At 37.5% G+C, this 16613-nt stretch overlaps 1 protein-coding gene across 4 annotated transcripts in view; it reads right to left on the bottom strand.

Moving 5' to 3' along the window:
* Nucleotides 1–16613, bottom strand: part of SPART (spartin) — a 36807-nt gene that overhangs the window by 1387 nt on the left and 18807 nt on the right. For all 4 annotated transcript variants that reach the window (XM_007960138.3, XM_037986811.2, XM_007960139.3 and 1 more), the window contains 4 exons: nt 14851–14974; nt 8918–9112; nt 6982–7140; nt 6807–6897 (listed from right to left, as the gene is read on the bottom strand). In XM_007960138.3, the coding sequence (XP_007958329.1) occupies nt 6807–6897; nt 6982–7140; nt 8918–9112; nt 14851–14974 (569 nt within the window). The remainder of the gene's footprint in view (nt 1–6806; nt 6898–6981; nt 7141–8917; nt 9113–14850; nt 14975–16613) is intronic.

Here is a 16613-nt window from a genome sequence, read left to right on the forward strand (position 1 = left end):
TAATCTAGAGTCATATAAGTGGTTTCAAGTTCTACCTTAACCAGACTTTGGCTACGTCTTTTAATTATGGGAATTTGAGTTTGTCTTTAAACAGCGATTCTATGGCATTCTCCCCTGCATCCCACCCTACTGCACACTCACTGGCCTCCTTGCTGTTCCTTCAGCCCACCAAGCACTCACAGGCCTTAGGACCTCTGTACTGGCTGCTCTCTGCGTGGACTTCCCATAGTTCTCTGCCCCACCTTCTACAAGTTGGCTCAACTATAATCTTCTCATTATCTAATCTGTTTAAATTGCCTTTTCCCACATGCCCACCTCCACCTCTTGACAATTGATTCCCCTTTTAACTACTTTTTCTTCTCCCATAACTTACCACTTTCTACATACTATAGAACTTACTCATTATCACTGTTCATGTCTTGCTTGTCTCACTAAAATATAAACTCTATTGGAGAGGAGATTCTTAGCTTTGTCCTTTAACATATCCTAAATATTGAGAATAGTGCCTGATACTCAATGAATATTCACTAAATGAATGAAATCAGTAATTCCTGCCCTATCTGCCTCAGAGTTTCTTGAGCATCAGATGCATAGCAAGTGCCTGGGAAATTATAAAGCATGTACAAAAGTAGTTATTATTGATAATAATATCTGCATTTAATGCTATTTCTATGATAAAATACAATTTGAGGTCCTATACGAGCATACCAAAACACATTTCCCTCGTGTTTAATTGTTTTACTCTTTACCCCATTTTGGTAACAGGCTTTTAAAGCTTTTCTTGTCCACAGGTTTCCCCAAATAGAGGACTGTTTAAACAACAAATAACAACAAAAAGGCAAAAGTTTACATTTTCTCCAGGACACAGTGAAGTTTCCTAGGTGCTTTATGACCTATAGCTGGACATCTTACGTAACACTAGATCTGCCTTTTGAATTAACAAGTTCTCTATTACTAAATAGCCTGGCCTAGAATAGTGGTTTGTGATCCCACCGGCTTGTCTGTGCTTGGCTTTTTTAACCCCAGTGTGAAATAATCTTACAGTGCCTCTGAATGATGATTCTATTCTGTCCTTTGCCTAATGTTAGTAATTATATTAGAGCTAGCACACGGCAGAGCCTAGTCTGTCAAACCTTCCAAGTCTGTACTACTCTTAATCAGGGCCCTTCTCACCAGTCAACAGACAGAAAAGCTTCCTACAACTGCTTCGGCCAGTCCCTGTTATGCAACCCTTCAGCATTCCACAGGATTTGCTGATGGTGCAGAAGATGCACTATTGCTGATGGTGCCTTCTCATTGTCAGCCAAGCCCCAGTCACAAATACTACTGTCAGGTGGTAATGGCTGTGTCTACACAAAAAGAAAAAGGTATCAGCAGTTTCTGCACTGAAAAACAGGGACCATAACTCTTGGTGGAGCCGGTTTCCCCGAGGGCTTACGGAACATTCAGAAAACTAGATTCTAATGCCAACCATGCCAGTAATTAGCCACACGACCTTGGTCAAGTTTCTACCTCTTTGCATATTGTCAACTTTCTCTTCTTTATTTGAAAAAAATGAGGTATATGTGTGAAAGCAGTTTTAAAATTCTAAAATACTAAACATATATTTTGAAATATCCTATAAAATGGCTTTTCATCAGTTGTATTTATTTTTTAATATACCCTCAACTATCACTCCTGCTTTCCAATATGCCTTAGAACTAGTTTTCCTAACAGGAATCTATTCTTCTCTTCATAAATGTTTAGTCCTTTTCTTCAGATTCAAACTATACTGCTATAAACTCCTATAAAGCATATGTCTGGCAGAAAGTTAAATTTATTTTTGATCTCTTATTTTTAAACAAATTTACTTTAATTAGAGCTCATTAAGTTGGATTTTATATACTAACACTACCAATTGAAAAATAATAAAAAATGAATACAAAGTAGGCCCTAAATAAGTCAATGAAATTCAAAACTACAACTGAACCAGATTTTTCTGAAATTTCTCCAATGTGTTCAGTTATACAGAACTGGTTTTGGGTAATATGACACCTGTCATTGAAGTTACCCCTTCATCCAGTGCAAATTTAGGGGGAATTTTAATTAAATTTCACTAAACAAACCAATAAACCAGCTACACTTATAGCATAGTACAAAAAACCATAAAACAGTAAATTTTCCACAGGAATAAAAGTCTATTATTAAGCTTATATTCCACAAATATACATTCAAAGAAAATATTGCTGGGGAAAATAAAAATAGATCTATCAAAGCTATATTATTATTCTTTAAACACTTCAAAGTGGAATAAAAGAAGCTTAAAGGTGAAACTTAAGCTTCATATGTAGAAGAGAGATGAATTATTGAATAGGTACTATACCGCAATTAAGTGTAGCAGGTTTAAAGTTACTGTTTTTCATTATTCCTGTATGTCTTCACATCTCCAAATATAAGACAAAAGTTTATTTAACTGACAAAAATAAACTGAATCTTAATGAATAGTTTCTATGCATTTACCTAAAAATTTTAAGAGTATAGTTATTTAATCCTCTGTACTGGCTTATCCACCTGAAATCAGATAAGGAAGTTTATATAATACATTTGGTTTTCTCTCAAGCATAAAATTAAGGGACATTTAAAATAACTACTTTGGAGAACAATCGCTTATCATAGGCAATTAAGAACACAAATTTTCCTTATTATACTACCATCAGTTTGATTCGAGTACTCCACAAATGGTCATTCTATGAAATACTTTTTGATAGTAAATTTAAATACAGGACAGTGTAAATAAACCTAAGTGTATGTAAACAAATAAGAACAAAATTAAATAAAGGTACAACAAGTTTTTCCATTTCTTCAGTTCTATCACTAAGTTATTACTGGTTCAATACTTTTAGTTTCTTCTCTTAAAAGACGTTTTCTACTTTGGGCCAGATTAGCTCCAAAGGTGAGAAACAGTATTACTTAGACAAAATCTTTTATTCCCTACTGCCTCTCCCCTCTTTCTAAATTTCTAATAGCAGAAACTAAATTACTGCTAAGACTGAATCATCCTCATAGTTAGAAATACAAAGCTACTTAACTAAATTCTCACTTATCTGCTTTTTATTTAAATTCCATGAATCTTTGGAAAAAAGGATAAAAAGAATAGCAATAATACAATAATAGAAGTAAAAGAGCTGAGAATCACTGTTAAAAATATGCTATTCAACATATTAAGTTCTCATTAAGGACCAGAAGTGCAAAATCTACATTAAAATCCAGTATTTCCTAGTTATGTGAATCTCAAACTTTTAATAAGTTAATTGTAGTTAGGTAAGTATTTTTTTTGTCATTAGAGTAGGCCATGAAACAAACCCAACAAAGCACTTCCTATTTTCTAATATGATAATCTAAAAATAATTCACTTTTGGCCTAAAAGGCATTTCTGAATTTCACCTGTTCTTGTTACAAATAAAGAACTATTTTTCTAATTATGACTGATCCAAAGTAACCTCAGGGTCATAAAATAATGACTGAATATTAAGAGTTCAGTGCCACAGGTGATAAGAAGTGAGTTGGAAGACTTGAGTTTTATATTTCTATCGGAAGAATTTGAGATCTATTGTATGTTTTATCTCTCAACTCTTTTGGTAAAACTGACACTCCGGCCAGGCACGGTGGCTCACGCCTGTAATCCCAGCACTTTGGGAGGCTGAGGTGGGCGGATCACAAAATCAGCAGATGGAGACCATCCTGGCTAACACGGTGAAACCCCGTCTCTACTAAAAATACAAAAAATTAGCCGGGCGTGGTGGCAGGTGCCTGTAGTCCCAGCTACTCGGGAGGCTGAGGCAGGAGAATGGCATGAACCTGGGAGGCGGAGCTTGCAGTGAGCCAAGATCACGCCACTGCACTCCAGCCTGGGTGACACAGCAAGACTCCGTCTCCAAAAAAAAACAAAAAACAAAAAAAACTGACACTCCAAAATGATATGCCATGTTGCTTTGATTTGATTCAAAGATATGTATCCCCTAGAATGTAAACTAGTTCAGCCACTTTTGGGAGATTTCTCAAAAAACTTAAAATGGAATTACCATTTGATACCCAAAAGAAAATAAATTATTCTATCAAAAAGACACATGCACTCACATGTTCACTGCAGCACTATTCACAACAGCAAAGACATGGAATCAACCTAAGTGCCCCTCAACGGTGGACTGCATAAAGAAAACATGGTACATATACACCATGGAATACTACACAGCCCTAAAAATGAATGAAATCATACCCTTTGCAGCAACATGGATGCAGCTGGAGGCCATTATTCTAAATGAATTAATGTAGGAACAGAAAACCGCATGTTCTCACTTATAAATAGGAAATAAACACTGGGTACTCATGGACATAAAGATGACAACAACAGACACTGGGGACTACTAGGCGGGGGAGGGAGGGAAGGGAGTGTGAGCTAAAAGACCATCTATTGGGTACTATGCCCACTACCTGGGTAAAGGGATCATTTGTACCCCAAACCTCAGCATCATACAACAAACCTATGTAACAAGCCTGCACTTGTACCCTTTAATCTATAACAATAGTTGAAATTATGAAAAAAAGTAAAAATAAAGCAATTCCTATTTCCTAACTTAAAACAAACAAATGTATACGTGCCCCAGACAGAGCAGATCAAACCAATTAAGGATGGAAATTAAATTAGCACTGTAGAGCACAGGTTCTGATGACAGAAACACTTGGTTTATATCCCAGCTCTACTACTCACTAGCAGAGAAATCTTTAACATGGTATTTCACTTTACATTTTGTTTTCCTCATCTGCAAAATGGAGATAACAGTGTTGAAAAATTAATCAATACGTAGGAAAAGCAATGAACACAGTGCCTGACACAAAAGTATGAACTCAACTAAATGCTGTCAATAAGTGGATAATTAACATAAATAACCAAGAGTTGTGAATACTATTAATATTGCTCTTTTTTCTTTCTAAACAGTAAGATCCAAACTAATTCAAGGCTAAGAAAGCAACTCAGGTCCTTCATACTAGATTTAGTTTTTAGACCTTGATTCTTCTAGTATTGATAAAGAAAGTAGAGTCAGGTAGAAAGAATAAGGAGCTAAAAGCAGAAGACCCTGCTTTAACTCTCACCTTCAATACCACTTGTCATAAATTTGTTATACAGTTGCTGCTTCAGCATTTATTTTTAGGCCTGACATAAGTTGCTTGAAACCTAGTTGTATCCCATCACCTTTGGCCTAGTTAAAACTTCCCCCTCCCTGTGTGGTTGTCTGCAATACAGTATACTTGTTTCTCATCTCATTGACTCAAAACCCAACATACCCCACAGCTGCTGACCACGAGAAAATCCAATGGTCAACATTAGAGTCATGTAAAACCAGAGTCGTGTAAATGTTCCCCTGTTCACACTTGTTTTCTTTAAACTAGTCAATCCACAGGCCCTACTGGAAAGCCAAAGGAAGAACACCCATGGACTTGCATGAAGGTAGTCACACAAATCGCCTCTCCCTTGCTGCTGCTCCCTGTTCACCCACCCCCCGCCCCACCCACTGGTTGAGCACTCTGCTGTCTTCAGACTTCCTCCTGGCCCTCGTGGGTACCCCTCTTCTCTCAAGGGTCTGTGAGTAATAAAAAGCTTCTGTCGTTTCGTGTGTTTGGTTGTACTGCCTTCTGTGTGTCACGTGACCAACACACCCAAACCTTGCTCTCCTCCTAGTCAGGGTCTCCTAGAGAGTGGCTATCTTAGTAGGAATAAACTGGACACGGGTCAGAAAAGAGTCATAAGGGCATATGCCATAAACAAGTCCCCTGAGAGAGGGATACCTGGTCATGGATGTGCCAGGATAAAGAAGTATCCTGTGAAAGGCACACTGCAAACATCCATGAGCTTTTCCTCTTGAGCCACGACACAGCAGGACTAGAATTTATAGCCACTCTCCAGAGACAGACTGTAAGGCCAAATGAGAAAGCAATCATAACACCAATCAGGTGAGCTTGTGCAAATCATTCATTTCTGTTTTTCCATTTCTTAATATATGAAATTGAAGATACACCATCTACCCATTCCAATACAAATGTACAGTGGTAATCAGAGTCAAGTAAGATGTGACATAATTTTTAACAGTCTGTATACTGAGTGGGCTAATATTAACAGGGGGTATAAGAGTTTAATTATAATTCAAGTTTATTCAGGCAGACATCACCCATCAAAAACAGGTAGTCAGTTAATAAGGTATACAGGAATTCTGGGCTTTTAAAAAAATTAAACTTATTCTTCACAGTAATGATGAACAAATGTTTATAATGATTAGTAATATAAAGCAAAGTGACAAGAATTCTGTTATTATACTAGAAATACTATTCTCCCTATTTAAGAAAAGCAGTGAGTGAAAAAAATTATTTATCAGATACTTAATAAAAATATCTTTACCATCATGGATTTTTGCAAATGCTACAGGAGATTTAGTTGGCCAGGTGTGGTGGCTCATGCCTGTAATCCCAGCACTTTGGGAGGCTGAGGCAGGCAGATCACCTGAGGTCAGGAGTTGAAGACTAGCCTGGCTAATGTGGGGAAACCCTATTTCCACTGGAAAAAAAAAAAAAAACTTAGCCGGGTGTGGTGGCATGTGCCTGTAATCCCAGCTACTTGGGAGGCTGAGACAGAATTGCCTGAACCTGGGAGGTGGAAGTTGCAGTAAGTCGAGATCGCGCCTCCAGCTTGGGCAACAAGAGAAACTCCCTCTCAGAAAAACAACAACAATAACAACAAAACAGAGATGTAGTCATTAAAATAAAATTCAACTTACTTATATCTGACAGTTTGTACAGTTTCTGCGGAAACATTGTTAACAATGCATTTAGCTGCACATTCCAATCCTTGCCAAACAGTTGAAAATCCTGTAAAAATAATATTTAAAAGTATGTAAATCTAGTCCAAAGCAAATAGAGCTTCCTAGTTAAAATTCTGGGCCCCTTTGTTACCTTGAACACTACTTGCTGCTACAACCATGGCACCATCCAGAGGAGATTTCCCATCTTTGTCTTTTTTAAGAGATTCTGGAACTAGTTTGCTTCCATGCTTCTTGACATGTGGAGCTAGTTCTTTTCCAACGCAATTTGCTACAGTGCAAACTCCATCAACTAATATGACCATTAAAAAAAAGAAAACTTAGGAAATACATATTATTCCCTTGATTTTTACCAGTCATCTCGCAACATTCTTAAATGAGCCTCTAAAATTGTTTTACTATATAATGTTACAATTTCTACTTAAGGATATGAAGCTTAGAGAGGAGGTCTCACTATGTTGCCCAGGCTGGCCTTGACTTGTACTCCTGGGCTCAAGTGATCCTCCTGCCTCTGCCTCCTGAGTAGCTGGGACTACAGGTATGCAGCACAGACTGGCTATTTTTTAAATTAAGGTTTTTGTTTGCTTTAAAGCTGTGCTTGCAGAGCCTACTGATGTTTATAACCTTGCCTCTCAGATATACATGTTCTTGCACTTCTGCTTAAGAAAACCAGCCACCTTTTCTATCTGACTGTTGCAATGCAAGATTGGTTGGTACTTCTAGATTATTCCAGCTTAGTGTATTCACATTTTTCTATTGATAAAAATCTCAGTTATCTCCGTGAAATAACAGTAAAATGTTTAATTCTATAAAAGTAAACAATCCAAAATCTGATTCAAAAAATACTAAATACCAAAAAAGATCATTTTGCTAAATTTAATGGTAATCCATTAAGGTTCTATCTACCCATCTCAAAACACCAAATTTCAGTGCTGTGATTCTCTAAAAGCAAGGAGTTACAAGTATATTGCTTGGGAAGGCTGGCGCCAGAATCACTAAGTCAGCTTTTCTCAAACAACAGATCCCTTCCTCTTGACCCTCAACTACTAAGCAGTAAACGGCTCTCCTTGAAAGAATGTGTCATATCCCTTGGAAGGATTCAAGGATTCACACCCAGTCGTGCTGTATAATGATGTTTTGGTCATTTCAGACATTTCAGGGTCCCATAAGATTATAATGGAGCTGATTAAGTCCCACTGCCTAGTAACATCACAGCCACCATAACATCATAGTTCAATTACTTTTTTAAAAAATAAATTTAGTGTGGCCCAAGTATACAGTGTTATAAAGTCTGCAATAGTGTATAGCAATGTCCTAGGCCTTCACATTCACTCACCACTCACTCACTGCGTCACTCAGAGCAATTTCCAGTCCTGCAAGTGACATTTCTGGTAAGTGCTCTCTACAGGTTTTATGCCATTTTTTATCTTTTATATACTGCACTCCTACTGTACCTTTTCTATGTTTAGATGTGTTTAAACACACAAATACCATTGTGTTACAATTTCCTGTAGTATTCAGTACAGTCACATGGTGCATAGGTTTGTAGCTTAGGAGCAATAGGCTACATCATATAGCCTATGTGTGGAGTGGCAATAATGTTTAGGTTTGTGTGAGTACATGCTATGATGTTCACACAATCATGGAATCACCTAATGATAGATTTCTTAGAACTTACTCGCCTCGTTAAATAATACATGACTTTACATTCAGAACTCTTTTTCAAAGATACACACATTCTCCTCGTCAACACATCAAAACAACCCTTTAACCAGTTTCTCAAAACTTTAACGTGCAAATAAGAATCACCTAGGGATCTTGTGAAAATGCAGATTCTGAATCAGTAGGTGTGTCTGTGCCTAAAATTCTGCATTTCTAAGGATTCCAGACAGGCCGATGTGATGTTGCTGGTCCGCAGGTCTCACTATGAATAATGAAGAGAAACTGCTTTGTCCTAATTCTTTATTCTTGAGATTAAACCATCTAAATGAACATGCAGATTAACCCTGGATTAAGACATTATTTTGAATATAACTTTAAAGAGGTAAGGTTATCTAGAATTACTTTACCCAGGAACTGACTGACTTTTGCTGCTCCTCCTGTAGCTTGCTTCGCTATATAAAGTCCCTTGGTGACAGCTGGACTAACTTCCACAGGTTTTTCTTCTGGTTGAATCCGCTCTCGGAGTTTAGAAGCACCTTTCTGGATTGCTTTGCCAGTAAACTCAGCACCTTTGATTAAACCCCAACTCACCCAGGAAGCACCTTTTTAAAAGAAAATTTAAAATTGCACAATATTAGGGCTAATTATACTTTTAAACACTTTAATAAATAACATCAACCAGAAAAAAATAAAGGAGTTTGATATTCAGAAGCTAAATGTGCCATGTCATAAACTTTCAAGCTAACTTTATACCTACAGTTTTCTTCCTGAATACTTAGGTCATATGTCACTCAGTGACAAGAGTTCTGCGTTACTCTATGCTGCCACTGCAACTTGCAGGTATCTCTATATGTTACTTACCACAGTATATTACTGTTAGGTATTAATTTTTAGTTTTGGTGCCATTAACATAGAATTTGGCTAAAGAACCCAGATATTCTTGTTCTTTTTGCCTTAGGCCAGGCACCACGTTTCCCCATGAAATCCTGAGGGAGAAAGACAGAACTATCACAAAATGTAAACCAAAGAAACTGCCTCTCAAACACCAAGGCAGAACTCTTACTTTCTTTAGGTAAAAGCATTAGTCAGGGGGTCCTGTTCCTTCCTGAATCCTAAACCCAAACTCTTGGATCTAAGTACTGTTTAGCTTGCTACATATACCTGAACGACAAAAACATGAGAACACCCAAATGCATGAGAAGAGAAAATCTAAAAGAAGAGAGAGGCCTAGATAATTTAGCCATTTCTCATGACAGTGGGTCCTAGCCCTTTGCTTTGCTTATGTTCTCGCAGCTTGAATGACAGAACTGCTCACCAGAGAAACAGAGGGATGGAAGGGCCTTCTCTAGTGAGGACAAAAGGTCCTCAGCCAGTGGAAATGTGGGGAAAGGAGGAGTGGGAGAGGGACGGGTAAAGAAAAAACACACAAGAACAGTGTCCCCTAAGATGGAAGAAGTATTACCCTACTCTGTAGAGACTTTCAATTTAAAATATTTATTTTTTGGTGAACACTTAACAATGTGCTTTCAAAGTTGAACATATGAAGTACTTAATTATATTCTCTCAACGTCTGTGGTATGGTTTTACATTACTCCAGCCCATGAATAAGCATCCAGCAATCATGTGAAAACCGTAACAGTTTATTTTAAAATGTTAACAATGAAAAGTGACATGTAATAAATAATTAGAAATTTTATGTTTCTCTTCCTGTTTTAGTCAACATCTCCACCTCCAGCTCCAATCCTACCCCCACTGTCCTACCTGACAATCAATTTCTGGGGAAGTGCAGGATTCAAACCCAAGCAAACAGGCTTCCATAAACAATAAAAGGCTTGAAGATGTCCATTTAAAAAAATTATCTTTTTAGATTAACTTATAGGTTGAAAAGTGTTAAGAAGAAACCAGCTGAACATGAACACTGAGAAATCGTAAAATAAATGACAATGAAACGAAGGATACTACAATCCTATAATGAAACTATAAGAAATAATAGGGATGAAGTCAAATGATGACTGAGAAAAATAAATGGAAATGAGATAAAAAGTCACAGCACTAATAAAGAGAAATACTAGATGCAAAAATAACATATCACCATGGAAATATACAGTATACATAAATATGTTAAAACTATGAACACTGCAACAGAAGATAAGGAAATGCAATATTTCATTGGTAGCTATGTAGATATTTTAAATGACATGTACAATGCCAGATATAGATTGATTCTGTTCACGTTTGCATCCTATGCACTGAATTAATGCAGCCACATGACAGACCATGAACGTCTGCTGAATAAATGAGACACTGGCAGATGTTAAAATTATCTAACTCAAACCTAACTACTACAGCTTGTGGGACACTGTCCACTTTTACTGAACTAAAGAAAGCTACCATTTACAGTTGTTATTAAAAACAGAAGTCCCTGGCCAGGTGCAGTGGCTCACGCCTATAATCTCAGCACTTTGGAAGGCCAAGTTGGGCGGATCACCTGAGGTCAGGAGTTTGAAACCAGCCTGGCCAATATGGCGAAACCTTGTCTCTACTAAAAATATAAAAATGAGCTGGGTGTGGTGGTGTGTACGTGTAGTCCCAGCTACTTAGGAAGCTGAGGCAGGAGAATCACTTGAACCCTGGAGGTGGAGTTTGCAGTGAGCCGAGATAGCATCACTGCACTCCAGCTTGGGTAACAGAATGAGACTCTGTCTCAAAACAAAACAAAACAAAACACAAAAACACAGAAGTCCCAAATCACAGCTTTCTCTCCTGGTAAAAAGCTAGCTGAACCCTAAGATTATATAGAACCCAACTTTTCTGGTAAGTTTTAATAATTTTATCATAAGAAATATGAGCTTAAAACACCGATTCACTGATCTTTTTATTTTCAGCTTTTGATATTCTTTATCTCTGGCCATGAGGGGGGAAAACTGGCAGAAAGTTGGCTAGCACATGGCTACTACTGAATTCTCAATCACATGACATGTATCTTATGTTTGATGCAGTCCTCTAAAAACCTAGAAATGATTTGTCTTAGCACTTAACCATCCTATACCAATCAAAGTATAAATTGAATATATGATTGCTCTTTGATGTTTTGTTCATTCTATATAATCTATGCTAGAATAAAGGTCTTTGTGGATCTGACAGCTGGAAGACTGTACTAGGTCAATGGAGTCCCAGAAGGAATCTACTGAAGAATAGGAGGACTTATTTGTCTATTCTTTAACAGACTGAATTAACCAAAATGGAAAAGTTTTTGCCAGGGCCTAGAAGCACAAAATGGTAGCAAAAAGCATAATCTTGGAGAAACTTTAGGGAGGCATCACAGTTGCCTCCGTTCTGCTCACTCTCAGCCCTGGGATGATATGCTGGAATAGGTAGGCAGAAAGTGATCATTCCCTCTCATTCCATGTCAACTGTTTGCCTAGCATTCCAGAGTCCATCTGTAAATTAAATTGGGAAAGATTAGGGAGTTAGAGGGGACATTCAAATACCCTTGATGATCTTTTGCTACCTCACAACCACTAAAGTGTTCCAGAAATAGGTTGCTCCAAAGGTGAGCTCCATCAGTCTATTGTCAGCAACCCTCTGCCTCCTCCCAAATAGTTTACTAGGCTCTACTCCATTGATACTGCACACTCGCTGCCTTCTTAAAGTGTAAGTCTAGGTTTCCCAAGCCCATACAGGTAAACTTTAAGCCCGGTTGTTTTACTTTTTTCACCTTTTATATTAGGAAAACCTTAGACTAGCTTCTAGTGATCTTTACTTATTCTTTGACAGCAGACAAGCACCAATTATGGGCTAAGATGAATAAGCTCAATTTGTATCCCTGGTTACTCATTTTGTACATAGACTGAATGAGTCAGGTAACAATAGTCTCTTGATAGATCAGATAATTTTCCCGGGAGTAAATCTTTATTAATTTTCTGCCCCCTCTTTGTTTTACTTGTACCGTAAGCATTTGATGAACTATTCGTTCTACGTATTAAAAAGCTCATAAAGAGACATAAACTCTGATAGGCAGTTAAATGGTTTACAGTCACCAACTATGAGGGACATTACTAGAACCCCAGACCTGAAGGTATAGAATAAAAAGGAAAAGAGGTACTGGCATGAAGAAACTGAGGTCTTAAGTAATAAAGAAGGCCTCTGCATGTTACCAGAGCACAGTTTTTGCTTGTTTTAAAATTATGCACTGCTGAAAGTTCTTTTGAAATCTCCAGAGAGACCTTTTCCCAGGATTAACCGGCTGTACTGCTTCTGGTAGCACCATGCTGTGGTATCTACAGTACCTAGGAGGCCTGAGATTTAGTGGCAGCTGGTAATTTCTGAAGATGACCACAAACAGTGTCTCCTATTCTGAATGTTAATCCTTCCACAAGATCTTGACATTCTTCCCAGAGGGAAATGGGGTCTATGTCACATTCCTTGCATCTGGGCTGGCTTGTTGCTTGCTTTTAACCAAATGATGCTGGAAATTTCCAAGAGTATGTCAGAAATGGTAAGGCAGCTTCTGTCTGTTTGCTGGATGATTCACATTTGAAGCCCCAAGTCACTACGTAGAAGCCACACTACCCTAAGGCCACCATGCTGGGTGGAAGCCCAGCCACAAAAGGCCATGTGCAGGCACTCTGTTTGGCAGTCCTAGACTTTGACCTCTCCCAGCCTAGATGCCAGAGGTGTCAGTAATGATTCCAGTCTTCAGCTTATTGTCAAGTCACTAGCTAGCCTTTGAGTCTTCCCAGATGAAGTCCTTAGATACTATAAAAGAGATATAAGCCACTCCTGCTGTGACCTTTCCAAATACCTGGCCCACTGAATTCCACAGAAACAAATGTTTGTTGTTTTGTGCCTTTGGGTTTGGGGCAGTTTGTTACATAGCCATAGTAAATGGAACAAACTTATAACAGCATAAATTCCAAAAACTTGGTAAAATGACCTTTGAATTTAGTGTGTGGGGGTAATAGGCAAGTTTTCTGAAAAATGGCCTCCTAATAATAATGCTTAGCAGCCTACAAAGTTGGGGGGTAGGGCAGTAAAAGTGAAAAGGTTTTTCATTGCAATTTCTTTGTGAATCTCTTTCAAGGGTCAATTTTAATGACTGCAATTACAGTTTACAATTTGGCTTTATCTTTTTTCTTGTCTCAAGCATAGTTCTTTGGCACTAGGAAAAGTATTTTAGTTCCTAGCTCGCTAATTATTTTAGCTTGTTGGTTTTTTATGCTGAAGATTTCCTCTGCTTTAGACATCTTCTAAAATGGATTTTAGTGGACATGGAAATCTGAATTGACAGTCGTTTAAATGAGTGAAGACCCATTTAATGGGGTTATGAATTTGACATACTGAATGGTGATTGGCAATATTTTTAAAAGACAAAATAAAAGGTATAAATCAGAGAGTTACTACACCTAAAAAGCTACGTGAAATGTTAACCAATTAAAGTAGAAAGACATGCCACTAATGATCATTCTGGTTTCAGAATAATTGATCTGAAGCCCTTTATAACCGTAATTAAACAGCAGAGACTACTTCTCAAAGAGCTTGGCTATAAACCTCAGATGTTCTCATGTCTGTATGGCTGTGCAGTTAGTGCTGCTTTGCTTCCAAAGATGAACATGTTCTCATGTTTTGGGTGGGTATCTGAGTCCATTTGTGATGCCATAACAAAATACCATAAACTAGTAGCTTATTAACAACAAAAATGTATTTCTCACAATTCTGGAGGCTGGGAAGTACAAGACTAAGGTGCTGGTAGATTTGGTCCCTGGGGAGGGGCCCACTTCCTGGTTCATAGAATGACACCTTCTTACTGCTTCCTCACATAAGGAAAGCGACAAGGCAGCTCTTTGGGATCTCTTTTATAAGGGACTAATCCCACTGATGAGGGCTCCTCTCTCATGATCTAATTGCTTCCCAAAGGCCCCACCTCCTAAAACCATCACCTCAGGGGTTGGGATTTCAATATATGAATTTGGAAGGGACACATTCAGACCACAGCTGAGGGACAGGGGTTGGGGGAGGTTAAGAGGGAGCTTCAAAGGGGAAAGGAAGGTAACTAATTTTAGATTCAGAACTATTAAGAGTTTGAAGATTCCTGAAGCTTTTCACTATCCATTTTCCCAATAATAAAACAGAATAATAGGCCAGGAAGAATTTATACTTGTATGACAATAGCTGATGTTTTAAAAGACTAGTGCCTTCTACATTTATTTCTAAATTGATCATTTAAAACCAAAATACAAAATATTATCTTTCTCAGTATCCCCTAATAAACAATATCTTTATTTGGTTCCAAAGGCTTAATGTCATACAGGGGGAAAAAAAATTAACATTACTGTAATACCTGACAAAATGTTGTGAGCCACTTTCTCACTCCATTCAGGTAATTCTTTTGATTTTTCTTCTGGAACTGGCTCACATGGTACAATGTGACTCAGGTTAACTTCTTCACTTGAAGTATCTTTAGCCTAAACAGTAAAAATGTTTCAAAATGTGAAGAGTTAGTACTAAGAGGGGGAAAACTGTAAGCATTATATAACAAATATGAAGCCAACAAATACTAGATATAATTAATGAAAAATATCTTCAGCCAACCTAGTTACCAGTATGGTCTTATAAAGCACAATACCAGAACTGCCATGAAGTTGAAAACTGTTCTGGTCCATATAAATCTTGACTGGTAAGATTTAAATACCGAAACAAGTTCAATATGGCATTTATCAAATCATTTATATTGACTTTTTTTTTCTGGACTAGACTGATTTCCTTCAAACAGATATCATCCCTAGATATTAGTGTGTACATGGTACTCAGTAAGATTAAAAGAGTTTTGTTAAATGACTCAATCAGTAAGCAAAGATGAATTCATAAACTGGTTTTGACAGAGCAAACAAATGTCTAATTTGAAACAAGAAGGAATATATAAACATAGAATAATCTGCTATTCCATTTAAGAGGAAATGGAGAACATAGAAATATCTGTACTTTGCTAACTGAACAGCTGTTATGAGAGCCTGGGCCAACACCCAAACTCTAAAAGCTAAATGAACTCATTCTAAGAAATAAGACGCAGGCTAACTCAGACCTCATAACATTAATATAATAAAATAACCTGAAAATCAAAGTGGCCAGTAATACAAAGAATGTCACATAAAATATAAAAACAACATTAAACAAAACAACTTCTACATGGGATAAAAGTCACCCATAAGTAAAAATCTAAAGCTTTTCACTGCATATACTTTTTAATATCATTTGATTTTTTTAGAACAAGAAATTAAATTTTAAAACATGAAGGTCTAAATGATATGGAAGAATTTCCAAATACACTGTTAAGTAAAAAAGGAGCTAAACATTATGTTTTACATGCCACCTTTTATGTTAAATATTATGTATGTCCGTGTATGTGTATGTGTATTTAACTATGCATAAAATATATCTAGAAGGACAATAGAAGTTAATAATTATGTGTCTGAGGCCAGGCATGCTGGCTCACACCTGTAAATCCCAGCACATTGGCAGGCCAACGTGGGTGGATCACCTGAGGTCAGGAGTACGAGACTAGCCTGGCCAACATGGTGAAACTGAAACCCCATCTCTACTAAAAACACAAAAATTAACCGGGCATGGCTGCAGGCACCTGTAATCCCAGCTACTCAGGAGGTTGAGACACAAGAATTGCTTGAACCTGGGAGGGGGAGGTTGCAGTGTGCTGAGATCACACCACTGTACTTCAGCCTAAGTGACAGAGTGAGATTCCATCTGCAGGGGATGGGGGAGAGGAGGGAAGATCATGTGTCTGGACAGGGGAGCTAGGCGGTTGGTGGACAGGAATAGGGCCCAGACTTATTTTTCACCATATACTCTTTTGTACCCTTTAACTTTGGTTTCTTTTGATTAACTTTAAAACAACATTTTTTAAGTAAAATATATTTCTTGGAACCATTTTGGACTCCCAATATCCTCATATAGCTGGTCTAAGATGTTCAACATAAACCACAGTGATACTTTGCACATAAATATAGAATATTCACGTGATATTCATCAATTCCAAAGATAATTATTGAGCATTTACCATGTGGAATACAGCAATGAACAATACTAAAC

The sequence above is a fragment of the Chlorocebus sabaeus genome, chromosome 3 (assembly GCF_047675955.1).
Source record: "Chlorocebus sabaeus isolate Y175 chromosome 3, mChlSab1.0.hap1, whole genome shotgun sequence".
Taxonomy (NCBI): domain Eukaryota; kingdom Metazoa; phylum Chordata; class Mammalia; order Primates; family Cercopithecidae; genus Chlorocebus; species Chlorocebus sabaeus.